Here is a 20,141-nt window from a genome sequence, read left to right as displayed (position 1 = left end):
ACAAATATGTTTAACTTTCTGGCACCAGTTGATTTAAAAGAAAAAAGGTTTTCACCGGAGTACCCCTTTAATAATAAACTTAGCTGTAGTGACCAGTGTCGGGCAGCTGCTGCCAAGGCAAATAAAATCATGGGGTGCATCAATAGGGGCATAGATGTCTACAACAAGGAAATAATTCTACCGCTGTACAAATCACTAGTCAGACCTCACATAGAATACTCTGTACAGTACTGGGCACCAGTGTACAAGAAAGATATAGTGGAGCTGGAGAGGGTTCAAAGATGGGCAACCAGAGTAATACAGGGAATGGGAGGATTACAGTACCCAGAAAGATTATCAGAATTAGAGTTATTTAGTTTAGAAAAAAGAAGGCTTAGGGGTGACCTAATAACTATGTATAAATATATCAGGGGACAGTACAAAGATCTCTCCCGTGACCTATTTATACTCAAAAATGTACCTATAACAAGGGGGCATCCTCTACGTCTGGAGGAAAGAAGGTTTCTACACCAGCACAGATGGGGATTCTTTACTGTAAGAGCAGTGAGACTGTGGAATTCTCTCCTGGAGGAGGTGGTCATGGTGAACTCAGTAAGATAGTTCAAAAGGGGCCTGGATGCATTTCTGGAGGGTCAAAACATTACAGGTTATAAATATCAGATTTATAGGTACAGAATGTTGATCCAGGTATTTATTCTGATGCCATATTTGGAGTCGGGAAGAAATTTTTACCTCTAGTATGAGGGTTTTTTGCCTTCCTCTGGATCAACTCAGCAGGGACTCAATAGCGATATAGCTTGAACTTGATGGACACACAGGCACAGCTGGAGGCACACTCTAGGGACAGGCAGTAGGGCATCCACAGCATCAAATATGCTGCAGATACGCTATGTGTGACCCTACCCTTAACATCAAAACTGTTCAGTAGGAAATAGTTAAAGAAAGAAGACCTCCCTGTTCATTGTATGCAAACTTATCAATAACTGTGACTTCTACAGTATTCTTCAATTATTATTATTTACCAAAACTTGCTGCATTGTTTAATGTCAGATTGTGCATAACTCTTGCTCCAAAGAAACTCCACTTTAACAAAAAATCCTGAGCTCTCTTCTTCAGTGACTTTCCATTTTGCTTGCTTGCCTGGAAATGAAAAAGAAAATGTACATCTTTATTAACAACATTTAAAGGACTACTGCAGCCCAATAAAACTTATCATCTATCCCCAGGATAGGGGATACGTGTCTGTTTGCGAGGGGTCCAACCACTGGGTGCCCCTGCGATCTGCTGTACTGGGACCCAGCTCTGCCACAAATCTCCCCATGTAGGAGGTGTGTCAGCCGCCCTTCCATGTATCTCTATGGGAGAGGCGGAGATGCAGCGTTCGTGCATCCCCACCTCTCCCACAGAGCTGAATGGAGGAGGCGTGTCTGTCAACCTCTTAGTGAGGTTGACGACACAAGCATTAGCCACGCAGAATCGCGGCAATGCAGGGTCCTCGTAAGGACACGATCAGACACTTATCCCCTATCCTGCGGATAGGAGATAATTTTTATTAGGCTGCAGTATTCCTTTAACAGAAAACACTTTTCTAGGCTAGTACTTTCAGCTTCTCAAAGGTACATATTGAAAGAGTACATTTAGACGTAGCCAAGCACTATAAGGCTAGGTTTAGTCCAGAGGTACCGAGTGCGGCCACAGCAACTAAATCTGTGCTTGGACTGTGCATACTGCTGCTTGGATCCTGCTTAAAAATGAACTAGCTCATTCTTTTGGTAGAGGAATTTCAGCAGCGGAATACCCAAAGCTGAATTTCCATAGTGTGCACAGTGCAGTGGAATCCCATTGCCAGCACTGAAATTTCTTTTTTTTTCAACTGAAATTTTTAATCAAAGTTTCAAACGTAAATTCCATAGTGTGAACCCAGCATAAATATATTGTGGAAAACAAAAGAAAAATGTACTTGGAGCACATGGAGGCTAAAAAGCCACAGAAGTTTTCGGTAGCCTTATTTGGGCTGGGAGTCTCATAGAGGAAAAGAATATAATCTGTTGTCTCACAACAAATACTACTATGAAGAAATGGGAAAGGTGATGAAAATGTTTCTACATTGCCTAAATAAAGTCATGACAGAAATTGTATATGGGGTGGAAATTGTGTGAATAGGCACTGCTATAGGTGTTGCTTTTCTTAACTTATTTCTATATGGTGACATGTATGGTAGAAAATGACCAGCTTCTCATTACATGATAACTTGGTGACACTATTATGAGATGTATATGCCGTGTCTGTCTCTAAGTGGACATACACTAACTGTTATGTAAATTATGTTTTTTGACTGTACTCAACGCTCTGGTTAAAAAAGCTAAGCTGTGAATGGTTGCTGTGGGCAAAACCAGGCAGTTTTTGTTTCAGGTAGGTTAATAATTATATGCCAATGTGTTGATCTGCTTTCATGAGAAATTGGTATATTTAACCAGATACGAAATAGGGTACATGTGGACACATCTTTATATTCTTGGCACTAAATGAGGAGGAGTCCAACATCAATACAATTGCAGGTTTCTGCGTTTTGATGGTAATGTGCAGTGTGGAGTAAGGGAGACAATAGCAATGCTGACATTTGTCTGTTCAAGTGCTGTGACCAAGTAATAACAGGTTCCTCAGGATAATGGCTTGTAGGAAGGCAGGAGTTTAGAGGAAGCCAAGGGTAAACAGTGCCACAGCTAAAGAGGGACTGTGAGCATGGAGATGGATGTTAAGCGGGTTGAGGAGAAACTCCTCACATAGACTGAAATCGGGTGGAGAATTTTTTTATGTGTTCTTTATAATATACTGTATATTCCTACGGACTAATTCCAAAAATTGTAAATCATATGTTTCTTGTGAAAGGAGCTGTACTCACATCTAAACCTTAAAAAACAACAAGTTGACCAAGTAATTTCTAGTAAATGTGACTTGCCGAAGAAAACTCAATTCTACCATCAGGTTTTGGTGTTTTCTAGCCAAAATGCTTGATCTCACTTATACTGTTTGTCCATTTATTTTTAGCAATACATAACTATTTCTGTGTCTAAGGAGTGTAGCTTATTCACTCATATAGTATGTTATATGTGAAAAAGAACAATACACGTACCATATTCAATATTGAACCAATGTGTTAAATGCATATATCGTAATTATAAAGTGCTTTGAATTTATTGGTGCTATATAAATTACTAGCTTTTGCCCCGGCTTCGCTCGCATTAAATTTGGGGTAACATAGCTCTGGGTAAAGTCTATGGGCATCCAAACAACCCAAATTTTTTCAACTTTGATTGCCGCGTCTAAAGAGTTAATGCCGGACATGTGCCAGAACAGCAATGTCCGGCATTAGCCACGGGTCTTGGCTGCTGGTAGCAGCCAGGGACCATGCGGGTATGATGCGAGCTCAGCTCCTGAGCCGCAGCGCCGGGTATACCCGGTGTTCTGCGGCAAGGGGTTAATTTATACAAACTTTGAACCCCCGTTTCACCCCTTCAGGGGAGGAATTTTAGAAAATGTTAAAACACATGTTTCTTTATCTCTAATTGTTAGCCTAAAGACAAAGTTTCATGCTTCTAGCTTCCATACAAACTTTCAACCCCTTTTTTACCTCCTTGACGGTTGAATTTCTAGGTCCAAGGGTTTAGGCTGGGTGTTGATGAGTCAGTGAGTCAGTCCTTCTCTTTTTATATATATATATATATATATATATATATATATATATATATATAGAGAGATTATGATCATTATTATTTATAAATTACCTTGATAACTCTTTGCTCAACAACATTATCAAGCCATTCAATAAAGGATTCCACTGTTGCATTTTTCTTTAAAAGATCTTTCAGTTCTTGAAACACTAAATTAAAAAAGTAATTATAAAAATGTTATACAGCTAGTCATAAAGCCTGTATACCTTTCTATGCTTTTTTTAAACAAGATTTTTAAGGCTCTTAGACAGTGTTATATATATGTTTTGGTGAAGTACAAGTTCAGACAGAACTAGTTCCAGAATAATTTGTCACAGTTCGGCAAACCAGCAAAACAGAACTTGAAAAGTTTGCTCATCTCTAGTGACTACACATTCACTGTTAAGCAATAGTAAGTATTAAAGGTTCCAGAGGTGAATACACAATATGCATGACCTGTGCAAATGCACAGGGACTCGACAACAAAGAGGGCTCTCTTTTTACATACACAAGCAAAGTACTGGTCTCAACACCGTCCCTATGTTGCACTAGATTGGGTAGACGTACACCTGATCCACACAGTCCCTGGAAGCCAATCCTGATAACCTCTTCGGTGCTCACACGCAAAGTGAGAATAGCAATTGATGTAAGTATTGTAAGAAATGCGGAGCACTCACCAGGTATGTTCAATCAGAGGCTTCTTTATTGTCACTTCGTACAAACGGGATACATGCAGGGGAGGACGTTAAAGACACGACGGACCGTTTACGCGCCGAAGCGCTTCGTCAGGCCGTTGCTGACGAAGTGCTTCGGCGCATAAACGGACCATCACCGTCTTGAATACCCCCGCGTCTTTACCATCCTACCCTGCATTTATCCCGTTTGTACAAAATGACAATAAAGAAACCTCTGATTGAACATACCTGGTGAGTGCTCCGCATTTCTTACAATACTTACATCTCTTTTTACATAGTTTATAAGGTTGAAAAAGGGGTAGATTTTATTTAACTAACTCGTGGCAGAAAGTTAAACAGATTTGTAAATTACTACCAAAAAAAAATCTTAATCCTTCCAATACTTATCAGCTGCTCTATGCCCTAGAGGAAGTTTTGAATTTCTTTTCTGTCTGACCACAGTGCTCTCTTTTGACAACTCTGTCCATGTCAGTAACTGTCCAGAGCAGGATATGTTTGCTATGGGGATTTGCTCCTGCTCTGGACATGACATGGACAGAGGTGTCAAAAGAGAGCACTGTGGTCAGACAGAAAAGAAATTCAAAAAGAAAAGAACTTCCTCTTTAGTATACAGCAGCTGATAAGTAATGGAGGAATTAAGATTTTTGAATTTAATTAATTTACAAATCTGTTTAACTTTATGGCACCAGTTGATTTTAAAAGCATTGTTTTCCACCGGAGTACCCCTTTAAATTCAACCTTTAAAAAATAATAATTTTTCATAAGATTAGCAGTTGTAAAGATACTGTTGTGCACAGGGTCACAGTTCACAGAGGAAACAGAAAGTGATCAGATCCATGATGGAGAAGAACCTTACAGGGATGTGAGTTACTTTACTTAAAAACAGCAAATATGTCCTCATACATGCAGTATGTATGTGGAACAAATCTGATTTTACCAACTTTGCTTCATAGGACAACACTAACATTATAAAAATGTACAGACAATCCTTCTCCTTTTATAAACAGATATATTTTGATGTGTTAAGGCGACATTTTAATAAAAATATATCCACTTTTAGAAAGAACATGAACTCACGCTCAGTGTAGACATCAATATCTGAGTCAGTCCCATTACTGCTGCTAAGAAGAGCCTGAGAACCAATACTATACAAGTCTACTTTTTCAATGTCTACTGTCATGGCGTTCACTATGTTCTGATCAAACAATGCAGGTCGAGCAATCTGGAGATGAAAATATAAAGAAAGTTAATTAACTTTTTCATTATGTACGCTAAAAAAAGATAATTTATCTTATTTTTTTTTTTATTCTAATCTTATTTCCATGGTATGTGGTAAAGAGCAGAAATATGGAAAGCGGCACTATAACAATATTGGCCTAGACTTATCAATCTGTCTGAAACAAAAACTGTCTGATTCGCCCATAGCAATCAGTCATACTGCTCTGGTAACATGAAGCCTGAGCTGTGATTGGTTGTTATGGACAATCAGACCATTTTTGTCTCAAAACAGTTTCACATTACCACTGGAATATGCAATAACTAAGTTCCACAACAACTTTAGCTGGTGTTATTTTAACAAATACAGATCATCTGGTCACAAGGTTAATAATTGTCACTTTCCTTACATTTAATTCATTATTTTCCAAGTAAAAAAAATTAAAAGCAAATTATGTGATTTACCAATAAAATCAGATGGATAACTATAATAGTCCAACCATGTTCTTGCTCCATTGCAAAGAGCCTGTGACCATGAGATTCAAAGCCAATATACTTAGAGTGCTCTTACATGAGACGGATTTAAGGCAGAATATTCAAAGTGCACAATATTGTGTTTTTCATGCCATTTTTAATGGTATTTTTGTGATCAGATGTTACCTTAAATTTGTATTCTAGCCTCTTTTAAAAATATGATGTTCAGGTTAGGTGGAAGGGTAATGGTAAATTAAATAAAATAAGCCAAACTTACCTGGCCCCGGTCCCCAACAGCTCCCATTCACCTCTGTCCGTCCCACGATCTTCTCTCTTCTTCCTGCTTCTGAGACGAGGGCTTGAAGCAGGACTTCTCACTATTCACTGGCCGAGACAGAAACAATTCTGCAAACAGTGATTGGCTGAATGGGCAGTTCCTGCTTCAAGTGCTCATCTCGGAAGCAGAAAAAAGAGAGAAGATTGGGGGCCCGGATATAGGTAAATGGGAACTGCAGGGGACCAGGGTCAGGTAAGTATTGCTTTTTTTATTGTCACTCCCCATCAGCATATTGTTTTGCAAAAGAGGCAGGAATACCCATCTAAGGCTGCTGTCAAATGCAACAGTTTTTTGCTTTTTTTAAAACTGCCACTGAAGTTTTTGAGTCTAAGCCAGAAGTGCATTCTGCAAAAAGGTGAAGGATACAGTTAAGAACACACACTGCAGAAAATGAGCAAAAGAACAGGTGATCCAGTTAGAAAGGGGAAATAAGGAGATTTTTGTTTACTTACCGTAAAATCTCTTTCTCAAAGGATCCATTGGGGGACACAGACCGTGGGTGTATGCTGCTGTCTCTAGGAGGTGTTACACTATGGTAATAAAAAAAAGTCAGCTCCTCCCAGCAGGATATACCCGCCTTCAGGCTCTGAGCTAGTCAGTTCAAGTTCCAGAGCAATAGGAGGAGACCAATAGGTCAAAGAAAAACCCAAAACTGTCCGAGAACCAGAAGAAAAAACATAACTGAACACACCCTCGGACAGAGAACCAAAGGAAAATCCCAAAAAGGGCGGGAGCTGTGCCCCCCAATGGATCCTTTGAGAAAGAGATTTTACGGTAAGTAAACAAAAATCTCCTTTTCTCTATCAGCTCCATTGGGGGACACAGACCGTGGGACGTACCAAAGCCGTCCCTTGGGTGGGCAGATAAGTAATCAGGCAGACGGCCGATGCACTGCCGCCTGCAACACTTTACGACCCAGACTAACATCAGCCGATGCGAAAGTATGAACTCGGTAAAACCTCGAGAAAGTGTGCAAAGAAGACCAGGTAGCCGCCTTGCAAATCTGCGAGGCCGAGGCTCTATTCTGGAGAGCCCAGGATGCCCCAACAGAACATGTGGAATGAGCCACAACCCTGAAAGGAGGAATCTTCCCCTTACAGCGATAGGCTTCCGAAATGGCGGACCGAATGCACCGAGAAATGGTGGCCTTGGAAGTAGGTTGTCCCTTGCGACGACCTTCCGTAAGGATGAAAAAGGAATCACACTGACGAAACGAAGAAGTGATGGAGAGATAGGACCGAAAAGCCCGAACTACATCTAGCTTGTGGAGTAAGCGCTCCTTAGGATGAGAAGCCGGACAAAAGGACGGGAGGACAATGTCCTCATTGAGATGAAAGGCCGAGACCACCTTAGGCAAAAAGGAAGGATCTGGCCGGAAAACGACCTTGTCCTGGTGGATCACCAGAAACGGAGAACGGCAGGAAAGAGCTGCCAGTTCAGACACCCTCCGGATGGAGGTGATAGCAACAAGAAATGCCACTTTCCAAGAAAGGAGGCGGAGAGACACCTCTCTAAGGGGCTCAAAGGGTGCACCCTGGAGGGCACTCAGAACCAAATTCAAGTCCCAAGGGGGAGAAGGTGACCGATAAGGAGGAGCAGCGTGCGCCACTCCTTGCAGGAAGGTCCGGACATGAGAATTAGAAGCCAGGGGCCACTGGAAAAGAACAGTAAGGGCCGAAACCTGACCTTTAAGGGAACTGAGGGACAACCCCAGTTCCAACCCCGACTGCAAAAAGGAGAGAAGACAGGGAACCGAGAAGGTCCCCGGGGAGAAGTCCTGAGCTTCACACCAACGAAAAAAGACCACTAAGTACGGTGGTAAATTCTCGCGGAGGAGGGCTTACGAGCCTTGAGCATGGTGTGAATGACTTGGGAAGTGAACCCGCGGGCCCTCAAAACCGCGGTCTCAACCACCACACCGTCAAATGCAGCGACTGTAAATTGGGGTAGCAAAGAGGGAGTAGGTCCGGGCGGAGCGGAAGGCGCAGAGGAGCGTCGTCCAGGAGCCTGACTACGTCAGCGTACCACGACCTTCGGGGCCAATCTGGAGCTACCAGAATGGCGGGGACGTACTCTGCCTTGAGCTTTCTCAGCACCCTGGGAAGGAGCGGAAGAGGAGGGAACAGATAAGGTAGGGCGAACCCCACCCAAGAAATCACTAGGGCGTCCACGGCCAGAGCCTGAGGGTCCCGGGACTTGGACACAAACGGAAGGATCTTCCGATTGTGCCGGGACGCGAAGAGGTCCACATCCGGAATACCCCAGAGGTCGCAAAGCTGCGCAAAGACCTCCGGATGAAGAGGCCACTCGCCGGGGTCGGGTGAGGACCGACTGAGGAAGTCCGCTTCCCAGTTGAGCACTCCTGGAATGTGAATCGCCGAAATGGCCGGAACCTTGCTCTCAACCCAGGTGAGAATCTTGGTCACCTCGGCCATGGCTGCCGAGCTGCGAGTGCCGCCCTGTTGATTTATGTACGCTCCGGCCGTGGCGTTGTCTGACTGAACGCGGACAGGACGGGACTGAAGACGGGACTCCCAATGAAGAAGACAAAGAAGAATCGCCCGTAATTCCAATATGTTTATCGGAAGAAGGGTCTCCAGGGGAGACCAGAGTCCCTGAACCGTCCAATCCCTGAACACGCTGCCCCAGCCCGACAGGCTGGCATCCGTTGTAACAACCTGCCAGTGAAGGGGAAGAAATGACCGCCCTTGGGGAAGAAGGGGGGAGCGGAGCCACCAGACAACGCTACCAGAGCAGAGACTGACGGACCCTGCGAGGGAGAACAATCTGACGATCGAGGGACAGAGGAGACCTGTTCCATCGAGAGAGAATCGCCAGTTGAAGGGGGCGGTAATGAAACTGGGCAAAGGGTACGGCCTCCATAGTTGCCACCATCCGACCCAGGACTTCCATACAAGTTTGGATGGAGACTGATACCTGGGTCTGAAGGGAGCGGACCCCCGACCGGAGCGCCAGACGTTTGTCCGGCGGAAGACAAATTCGGGCAGAGGCCGTGTCGAATCGAAGTCCCAGGAAGGTATGAGACTGGGTAGGACAGAGGACTGACTTGTCCCGGTTGACCATTCACCCGAAGCGAGTCAGAGTGTGGAGAGTGGTGTCCAGATTCTCCAGAGTCTGGGCTCTGGTTGGAGCCTTGATGAGAAGGTCGTCCAGATATGGTATCACCGAGATTCCCCTCGACCGTAACAGGCCCATCACTGGCGCAAGGATTTTTGTAAAGACCCGAGGAGCCGTGGCTAGACCAAAGGGGAGGGCTACGAAGTGCCCCTCCGGAACCGCAAAGCGGAGGTACCGATGATGGCCCGGAAATATTGGCACATGCAGGTAGGCATCCTTGATGTCCACCGATGAAACAAACTCCCCTTGCTCCAGGGACCACCACCACCGAACGGAAAGATTCCATTCTGAAGTGGCGGATGAGAAGGTGACGGTTGAGACGCTTGAGGTCTAGGATTGGTAGCACAGAACCGTCCTTCTTGGGGACCACAAAAAGATTTGAATAGAAACCCCGAAAATGTTCCCCTGGAGGAACGGGGACGATAACCCCCTGGAGAAGCAGAGATTGGAGAGCCACTCGAAATTGCTTCGCCAAAGGAGGAGACCGGGGGGCCCGTGATCGAAAAAAGCGATCCCTCGGAAGGGAGGTGAATTCGATCCGGTATCCGTTGGACACAACATCCCTGACCCAAGAGTCCTGAATGTGTGAAGTCCAGATGTCTCGGAAAAACAAGAGACGACCTCCCACCCGAAAAGAAACCGCGGGTGGGGGCCTCACTTCATGCAGAAGTGGGTTTGTGGTTGCCCGATTTTGGCGCAAAACGGCCGGACCAGTTGGAGATCGACTTCCAAGACGGACGTGCCCGGAAAGAGGGTAACAAGGAACTCGTATCCCCCGTTGCCTCAGAGATAATCTCATACAGGCATTTGCCAAAAAGACGGCCGCCCGTAAAGGGAAGCTCAGTGAGAGACCTTTTGGAAGCGGCATCCACATTACAAGCTTTAAGCCACATAGAGCGGCGAAGAGCCGCTAGGTGACCCACAGCAAAGGCAGAACAACGGGCTGACTGCATGGCAGCTGTGCACAGAAAGTCCCCAGCTTTAGCGCATTGGAGAGCCATATCAGAGAGATCCTCTGGGGGGGATCCCGCTAAGATATCCTGATGGAGCTTTTGGCACCACTCCGACAGGGCCTTGGACACCCATGTCGAGGCGAAGATGGGAAGAAGAGAAGAGCTAGCTGCTTCAGAAGCGAACTTCGCTAAAGATTCTACCTTCTTGTCCATGGGATCCTTGAAGGCAGCGGCATCTGCCAGAGGCAGTGTAGTTGCCTTAGAGATCCGGGAGGTTGGTGGATCCACTGAGGGAGGGGAAACCACCTTAGCGACAAGGTCCTTGTCAAATGGATAACGTTCTTGAATTGTCTTGATTCCCGGGAACCTCTTGTCTGGATGTTTCCATGCGGATTCCAGAATGTCGTTAAAGTCAGCGTGAGAGCTGAACCTTTGAGTGCTGGCTTAGCACGATGAAAGGATACTCCTGGATTGACATCCGAAGATCCTGGGTCCTCCAAGTGAAAAGTGTCTCTTATGGCTGTCACCAACGAGTTCACCATTGCAATTGAGTCTCAGCGGTCCTCTGAGTCAGATGCCGGCTCGGAAGCCTCGTCCACCAGTTCACCAGGGGAATGTGAATGAGTAGAGGCAGTCCTGGAGGAGGGCGACCCAGACCGGGTACACGGCTCTGGCGTGGCAGAGCGGTGACTCCGAGAACGTCCTCTGGAGGAGCGACGTTTGTGGCCAGATGATAGGGGGGCGGGACCCGCGAGTGGAACGCTCATGTCTATCAGAAGACTCAATGGAAGAGTCAGACGAGGCACCCCTAGCACGCTTGTGAGAGCGTGAAGTACGAGGAGCGGGCCCTCTCAGAGGTCCTGCGCAGGGAAGACCCCTTCAAGGCAGACACCACTTCTCGGGAGGCCTCAGCCACTGAACGGGAGACTTGGGTCAAGTCAGCCATATACTGGGTCAGGGAAGAAACCCAGGCTGGAGGAACGGCTGAACCCACCGGGACCAAAGGGGCATCAGGGGGTCTGGGGGAGCAGTGGAGCAGGCAGGGCAAGTGGGCTCAGCAGAGCCAGGCATTTTTTGGCATTACAGTGCTTACAGATATAATAAGTCACTGAATTTCCAGGTTTCTGTTTAGAGGGAGGAACAGCCCTGGGTACGGACATAATGTGGGAAAAAGGGAGACAGGAACTTTCTCACCCTAGTCTGTGTCCCCTGTCAGCTGCAGTGAGGAGAACTCGCTCCGTGCAGCCAGAGAGAGTGAACAGGCCAGCCAATAGGAAGGGAGGGGCGTGCCTGAAGCAAGGCACACTATAACAGACCCCTTCACATTGAAAATCGAGCCCACGGTGCTGATTGGACGCTGCTTCGCGCCTCAGAGCTCCCGCCCAGTGGGCCGAGCTACAGACCGGCCGAAGAAGAACTGTCATGGCACCCGCTCCTTGTCCCGAGCACACATGCCTAGCCACATATGCGCTCGGGGGAATAGAGCGGGCGGCCTAAACGCCAGCAGAAACTGCCGGCGAAAGTGAAAGTAAGCCGGCGCTGAAGCGCCCGGCTCATAGCAGCGCCGCCACTGTCAGCCGCGTATAAGGCGCTGCAGGCAAAACGAGCGCCCGGCCAGAAAAACAGCGCCTCGGCTGACAGCCGCATATAAGGCGCTGGAGTAGTTGCACCAAACACACACACAACATAGTAAAGTGCCCCATAATACATGCCCCATAAAGTAAAGTGCCCTATAATATATGCCCCCTCAGGTGCCACTGCTCCCCCAGAATAAAGTGCAGCCCCTGCATAATCCAGCCCCATAAACTGAAGGTGGGCCAAAAACAGGGGGTCTTCAGAGGTTGCAAGTCCATACCTATGGAGAAAAAAGTGGGGAAGTACTTACCTCAGTCAGAAGAACTTACCTAATGGAGTCTTCAGTGAAGTCTTCAGTCAGCTTTTTGTCCCTGTGTCACGCCTAGCTGCTATGCGCGAGCGAGGCGAGCAGAGAAAAAGGGGGACCTGGACCCATGAGGTACCAACCCAGACGCTGACCGTTGGCGAGGGGGGGTGAACAGCGCATATACGCAATGTCTGTGCCCCCTTACTCGCAATGGGGAAACAGGGAACCAGAGTTCCTGAGCCCCCACCTGAAAACAGAAAAGAAAAGGAATAAAAAACTAACACTTCCCTATACTAGGAAAATAAAAAATCAGAAGACCTGGTCTGGATAAATCAAGACCATGTTCACCTCCTTCAGACACTAAGCTTAAACTGACTAGCTCAGAGCCTGAAGGCGGGTATATCCTGCTGGGAGGAGCTGACTTTTTTATTACCATAGTGTCACACCTCCTAGAGACAGCAGCATACGCCCACAGTCTGTGTCCCCCAATGGAGCCGATAGAGAAATAAAGGATGTTATACATCAGTATATATTTAACATGTGTTCCTAACCCTAGTCATTCCCCTATATTTTCTGTTTAAATCTAATTCTGGCTTTGGCTCAAAAAACTACATTACATTTCAGTTTGTGGTGCTTGGTGGTGTTTTTTATGCAATAGTCGTGTTTTTTACCAAACACTATCAACTAATCCCTCATGAGTCCCAGGGTGGACTAAACATAAATTCCAAAACCCTTTGGAGGGCTGACCCTCCTCAGGGACTAATACCCTTCTATAGGGTCTCATTAAAACCCCTCTTTTATTGGTATGCTTTAAAACCGTATATTCATCAATGGATTGACAATATTTAAAACTTTCAGAGACTCTCTATGGTATACAATATGGAGATTGTAGTACTGAACTACTGGGTATTACTCCTGATCTTTATACCAGTTACTGCTGGTTTATTAGGGGTTAGGGATAATGGGATTTGAAGGCCTCTCCCTCCTTCTTAACTTCGGGGGTCTAACTTGTCCTCCGTATTATCCCTATTAAATAATCCTTCCCCATTAACTTATATCATATTGCCCAGAGTTTTTGAGTTAATATCTCCTTTCCTTGGGCCCAGTTTTAATTGGCATAGCCCCCAAAAATTTTTCCTGTCTAAATTGCCTCCATGAATCAAATTTATATGTCTCGCCAAAGGCGTTTCTGCTTTAGTTCGTATTGTGCTTAAATGTTTCCCAATCCTTTTCGTGATTGTTGAGTAGTTTTCCCGACATATAACTTTGGGCAAGAACACTGTGCTATGTAAATGACATCACGACTACTACAGTTGATAAACAGTCTAAATGTATACTGCCGTTTGTCCGAAGGATTGTCAAACGTCTTAGTTTTAGACATCACTTTACATACGGAACAATGTCCGCATGGATAGGATCCTTCAGGTGGTTTAAGGAGCCATGTTTCGGCTCTACCCTCTAACGGTTGGTAATGGCTCAGGAGTAATATCCAGTAGTTCAGTACTGCAATCTCCATATTGTATACCATAGAGAGTCTCAGAAAGTTTTAAATATTGTCAATCCATTTATGAATACAGTATATGGTTTTAAAGCATACCAATAAAAGAGTGGTTTTAATGAGACCCTAGAGAAGGGTATTAGTCCCTGAGGAGGGTCAGCCCTCCAAAGGGTTTTACCAAACACAGCATGCTGTGCGTATGGAGTTTTTAATTGCATTTTTTCCTTCTAAGACATGAAAGTTACAAGGAAAAAGACACATACTGTACCAGATAACACTGAATAAAACAACATTCATTGGAGTGTGTCATACACAGAGTTTTGTGGCAGTTTTTCAGAAAAACACATGTGGGTTTTGCAGGTGGTTTTTATTCTTTTTTGGACTTTTCTTTAATAAAATTTCATAGGGTACCATTAAAAAAAACATACTAAAAAGATACAGTAGTGGTGGAAAAAATTGTATTTAAGGAAATTTAGCTTTTTTAAATGAAATTTTTATAAATTTTTAAACTGGGATCAATTTATGTGGGCAGGTAGGGAACTAAAAATGTAGCCGACAATAATAAAAATTTAGAAAGGACATTTAAATGTAAAAATAATATATTTGTTATAATTAATTTTGTTAAATGTTTTATTTATAATGTATTTTATTAAAGTGTTAAATAAAGTGTGTGTGTGTTTTAAACTTTTTTCACTTTTTTTTCCTTTATTTTCTACATTTTTTAGGTTGTACTACTACTCCCAGCATGGAAAACACTGTTCCATGATGGGAATAGTAGTACATGTACTAATTGACACATCGCCCTTGGTGTCACTTCTGACACCCACTGCAATCCTTCTGTATAATGTATAGATGCGAGCGGGAAGCCGGCTGCTGTTCTATGGTCCCCTATACTGCCACATATGCACACCTATTCATATTTCCCACAGAGATATGTGATTGGCCAGATGGTTCCAGCCAATCACAACTCTCTGTGGGAAATATGAATATGTGTATAATATATACGTCAGTGCAGGCAACCATAGAAGAGCGGCCAGCCATGCGCCTGGATCTATACATTATACAGGAGGATCACAGCGGGTGTCAGAAGTGACAGCCACTGTGATCTTTCCTTAACTGCAGGTATTACTGCTCCCAACATGGAGCACATCCAAGTGACACTTGCTGCAATCTGTCTATTAATGCAGGTACTACAGCTCCCAGCATAGAGCTGAGTGTGCTCCATGTTGGGAGCAGTAGTACCTGCAGTTAAGGACAGATCACAGCAGGTGTCACTCCTTACACCCGCTGCGATCGTCCTTCATCCTTCATCCCTGAGATGCGGAGCGGCTTTTTCCTGTGCTCCACATCTCTGCTCTGTACTTTGGCTGGACAGTGATGTGAATACAAATTCACATCACTGATTCATATTTCCAGAGCTGGGATTGGCTGCCACCATCCGGCCAATCACCACTCTGGGCGGGAAATATGAATTCTATTCACATCACTGGCTGGCTCGAAGTTCAGAGCAGAGATGCGAGCGCCATATAGAGCCACTCCACATCTCTGCAATAGGACGATCGCATCGGGTGTCAGGAGTGACAATGTGTTCCATGCTGGGAGTAGTAGTACTATCTCAAAAAATTTAAAAATAAAGAAAAAAGTTAAACACACACACACACACACTTTGTTAAACACTTTAAATGGCCCCTTTCTACATTTTTATTATTGTCAGTTAAATTTTTAGTGCCCTGCCCACCCACATAAATTGATCTTTTTTCATCCCTCCTTCATCCTTTTTTTTATTTTTTATTTTTTTTTGGTACCCAACAAATTTAATAAAAAACGCCAAAGGGGACAAAAACGCAATTTTCACTCAAAGGCAAAAATGGCAGAAAAAAAAATGCAGGGAAAATCAGTGGCAGGGAAAAAAACTTGGAAACCTAGTCTTAGGGTTTTCGAATGGCAGTTTTTTTTTTTTTGAACACTGACATTGCAGTTTGAGCTAAAGCCAGAAGTGGATCCTGTAGGATGTCGAAGTATAAGTCCTTCCTTTATGTTTCCCATTCCTTTCTAATCCACTTCTGGCTTTGGCTTTAAAAACTGTAGTGGAAGCCCAGACTGAAGGAAACCTTACGTCCACAATACCCTGTGTCTGACTAGAAAAATTACATAAAAAGTGTACAAAAACTGCATCAAACTTGCAAGTGTGATTCCACCCTTTGCATTGGTCACTGGTCTCACTTTACTTTCATGAAGTTGATGAACTTACTTGAGCCAAATGCAAGAATGAAGTCTGTCTTTTCAATGATGACACAAATCTTCGGACAATAGGCAATTTCTTTTCTGAGAGACATTCTGGAAGGTTTTCCAATGATGAAATCACCCACTGTTCCCAATGTTTAGCAAAGTTTCTTATGTCTGCTAGTAAACTAACAAATCAAATTAGATTACTAAAATAATGTAGCACTTGTCACAACTTTGTAGGTCATTAGTTGTCTATTGTATATATGAGTATGTATCAGTTCTGTTATAAACACAAGCACACAAAATAGCATGTAGACATGTTTTTTCAAAGTCCTTGAAATTTTGGGGAATATAAGCTTTTTAGTGTATCAGTAATTTACACATTTTCAAGAACATTTCCAAAATATTCAGTTTAAAGTGGCATTAAGAAGCCTATATATTAAAGGAGTTATCCAGGAAAAACTATTTTTTTTTTATATATATATATATATCAACTGGCTCCAGAAAGTTAAACAGATTTGTAAATTACTTCTATTAAAACATATTAATCCTTTCAGTAATTATGAGCTGATGAAGTTGAGTTGTTCTTTTCTGTCTAAGTGCTCTCTGATGACACGTGTCTTGGGAACCGCACAGTTTAGAAGCAAATCCCCATAGAAAACCTCTTCTACTCTGTGCAGTTCCCGAGACAAGCAGAGATGTCAGCAGAGAGCACTGTTGCCAGACAGAAAACAACAACTCAACTTCAGCAGCTGATAATTATTGGAAGGATTAAGATTTTTTTAATAGAAGTAATTTACAGATCTGTTTAACTTTCTGGAGCCAGTTGAAGTAAAAAAATAAAAAAAAAATTCCTGGAATACCACTATAAGCCCCCCTAGAAATCACTTCATTTTGTTGTTTTTAGGCACAACAGCAGGTTTGCACAGGTTTTATTATACATATGAACAAATGACATACAGATGAAACACCCAACAACAGACCTAATTTTAGAAATTACTGCCTCATAGAATTAATCAACAGGTGCTATAAGCATTTTTATCCAAACTTCTTTTTTGATGAATTTCTTAGAGATGGGCCTTGAAAATGAAAAACTAGTTTTTTTTTAGAAAAATATCAGATTTTTCAGACTACAAGACACATTTTTTAGCGAGATTGTGTGTTGGTATAGCAGACCTATGTGTATGTGGGTATAGTAGAGTGGTGTTTATGTGTGTAGCACAGCAGAGTGTGTATATGTAAGTGTAGCATAGCTGTGTGTGTATATAGGTATATGCAGCGGTGCTGTGTGTGTATAAAGTGAATCTGGAATAGCTGTATCTGTGTTGGTATGCCATTATGTCATGGAGAATGGTAAAAAATGTAGTTCACAAAATCATGTTGCAGAGCCCCTGAAGAAACAGTAGAGTTAACATTTTTTATAGCCTTTTGCTGGGGATATTGTTGTGGATTTTTCTGCATATTTTCCATTGCTTATTTTCCAATGCTTATTTTCTGATAAGTTTATGATAACATCAGCAAAAATTTGCAGCAAAAATTAAACAGCAAAAAATGAGCTGCAGAAAATGTGCTGCAAAATATGAGTGGACCCTCAGGGTATGTTTAAATGGGTGGGTTACCCATGTGTTTCCCACTTCATGTTTGAGCGCAGCAGAATTTCTGCAGAGGAAATTTTTACAAAAATTGTTGAAAATCCACAGAAGACCCCATTGAGGTCAATGTAATGACTTTTTGAAAATTGCATCCACATGTATTGTACTATAAACTGCTACAGTTTTGCTAATTTGCAATATCTGGACTATTCTCTCGTGGCCACTATTCTATTCAGCTGAATGTAACTTGCATGAATCCACATGCTTGCTGCAGAAATAACCACATTTAAAGGGTACCTCTCATCAAAGAAACTTTTGATATATTATAGATTAATGAATGTTGAATAACTTTCCAATAGCATGTTAATGAAAAATATGCTTCTTTCTATTGTATTTTTCTCGATCAGTCCTGTCAGCAAGCATTTCTGACTCATGCTGGAGTCCTAAACACTCAGAGCTGCCAGCCTGCTTTGTTCACAGCCAAACAGGCTGTGAACAAAGCAGGCTGGCAGCTCTGAGTGTTATCCTTTGCGAACAAAGCAGACTGGCAGCTCGTAGTGTTTAGGACTCCAGCATGAGTCTGAAATGCTTGCTGCCAGGACTGGTAGGGAGACCCCTAGTGGTCATTTCTTCAAAGAGGAAAATTAAATAGAAAGAAGCATATTTTTTAATAACATGCAATTGTAAAGTTATTCTGCATACATTAATCTATAATATATCAAAAGTTTTTTTGATGAGAGGTACCCTTTAAATGAAAAGTACTGATTTTCAATTGCAGAAACTTTTGCCGAAAAATCTGCCTTGTGTGAGTCAGACTTATTAAAAGTAGTTATCTTGCTTTATATTTGATTTGTACACCTTACTGCTCTTTACCCTTCTTTTACGGTTTATAAATTCCAAATTGGATAACTTAAAACAAATTGGGTTAAATGACAAATATAGAAAACAAAAAAAGTAGTTAGCTTAATGCAAAGGTCTTATAGAATTTCACCTTTCAGGCATTTCCTGCATTGTTGCTGGTATAAGGACATCTGTGAGAACCTAAAGTAAGAAGAATAACATAATTTACAAAAAAAAGAAAAAAAATGTGGAGTTTAAAAAAATATACGGTAGGTAAACAAACAAACAAAAAATACCTTATAAAGAATTGAGTCACAAACACAAAATACATCAATGATTACAGGATTTTCAAGCAGGGGTAGCAAATGGTCAGGCATTCCTTGCCAAAAGTGCAATAAAAAGTGTTGGATCTAAATAGAATATAAAAATACATAAATGTAATGATGTAATAGAATGCATATATATACTAAGTAAAAAACAAATGTATCACAATTCATTAATACCTCCTCAAAATTCCCATTGATAGCATTATCAAGTATACACTGGCAGTGGGTTTTGTACATCATGATGAGAGTATCCACCTGTAAGAGGAAGTATTTATACAAAAAAAGTTTACAGCTCAACATACAATTTAAGTAAATTTGAGTAAAGCATAGATGAAACTTTTATGGACAAACTGGTAATCCCAAAATGAATATAATAATATACTCTATGTTTAAAGCTTAAATACTGATGTGAAAACATCAACAGTGTTTAACTAACAGTAGTGACCTAAAGACCTGAAAAGATACCAAATACAATGACAAGAAACTGCACAATTCTCTCCGCTTTAAATGTTTATCCAGGATTACAAAAACATGCTGCTTTTTTCCAGAAACCACTCCAGCACCAGACTTGTCCTTAGATTTTGTATTGTGGTATCCCGGTACAGGACATGGTCCTGTACCCTCCCTAAGTCTCCTCAGGAAGAGTCCCTGCAGTCCATAGGGCTCTCCTGCAGGGTTCACCCCTTTGCTCACCTTCTATTGTCTCATATAAATGCATTGTATATATTGTGTATGCATTGTCAATATGTATAAAGTTTGTACAAATGTGTACAGAAGTGTTAGCCATGTGAAACATTGTCGTGTGACATACCCAGAGTTCCTTGGGTACAGGACCCACAGGCTTTGCAACCAATGGGCTTTAGTCCAGCCTCTTAAGTATATAAGGGGCTGTAGTCTCTAAGCTCGCTCTCTTATCTCCTGGATTTCAGCCAAGCACAATACCTGTACTATCTAAATTTATCTCAGCTAGGCCAAAGCCTAAAGTACCTGCAGCCATTTCAAAACGTGAGTTATCAAGCTCTATCTACAATTCTAGTGACTACTACTCAACTCAAGAATAATATTAGTAGCACAGTGGCCTGCATAGATATTCTCAATACTACAAGTCCCAGCAAGCCTGCGAGGTATCCTGTGTCCCGGTTGCCTCTAGAGAAACTGCATAACTGTAAAGACTGTTTCTTAAGAATTACAAGTAAAAGTTCCAGTTCTTGCATAATTCCTGCTGTGGACATACCTTTATTGAAGACCGTTATTG

General features: G+C 42.8%; 1 protein-coding gene across 1 annotated transcript in view; it reads right to left on the bottom strand.

Moving 5' to 3' along the window:
- The window catches only part of RFX6 (regulatory factor X6), a 102,718-nt gene that overhangs the window by 47,684 nt on the left and 34,893 nt on the right, over window positions 1-20,141 (bottom strand). The window contains exons 8-14 of the mRNA XM_056563291.1: window positions 19,064-19,141; window positions 18,857-18,970; window positions 18,712-18,761; window positions 16,154-16,313; window positions 5,483-5,627; window positions 3,786-3,880; window positions 1,023-1,140 (exon numbers count right to left, since the gene is read on the bottom strand). Of these exons, the coding sequence (XP_056419266.1) occupies window positions 1,023-1,140; window positions 3,786-3,880; window positions 5,483-5,627; window positions 16,154-16,313; window positions 18,712-18,761; window positions 18,857-18,970; window positions 19,064-19,141 (760 nt within the window). The remainder of the gene's footprint in view (window positions 1-1,022; window positions 1,141-3,785; window positions 3,881-5,482; window positions 5,628-16,153; window positions 16,314-18,711; window positions 18,762-18,856; window positions 18,971-19,063; window positions 19,142-20,141) is intronic.

Source organism: Hyla sarda, chromosome 3, assembly GCF_029499605.1.
Source record: "Hyla sarda isolate aHylSar1 chromosome 3, aHylSar1.hap1, whole genome shotgun sequence".
NCBI classification, from domain to species: domain Eukaryota; kingdom Metazoa; phylum Chordata; class Amphibia; order Anura; family Hylidae; genus Hyla; species Hyla sarda.
The sequence above is the reverse complement of the archived record's forward strand: the minus strand, read 5'-3'. Positions and strand labels throughout refer to the sequence as shown.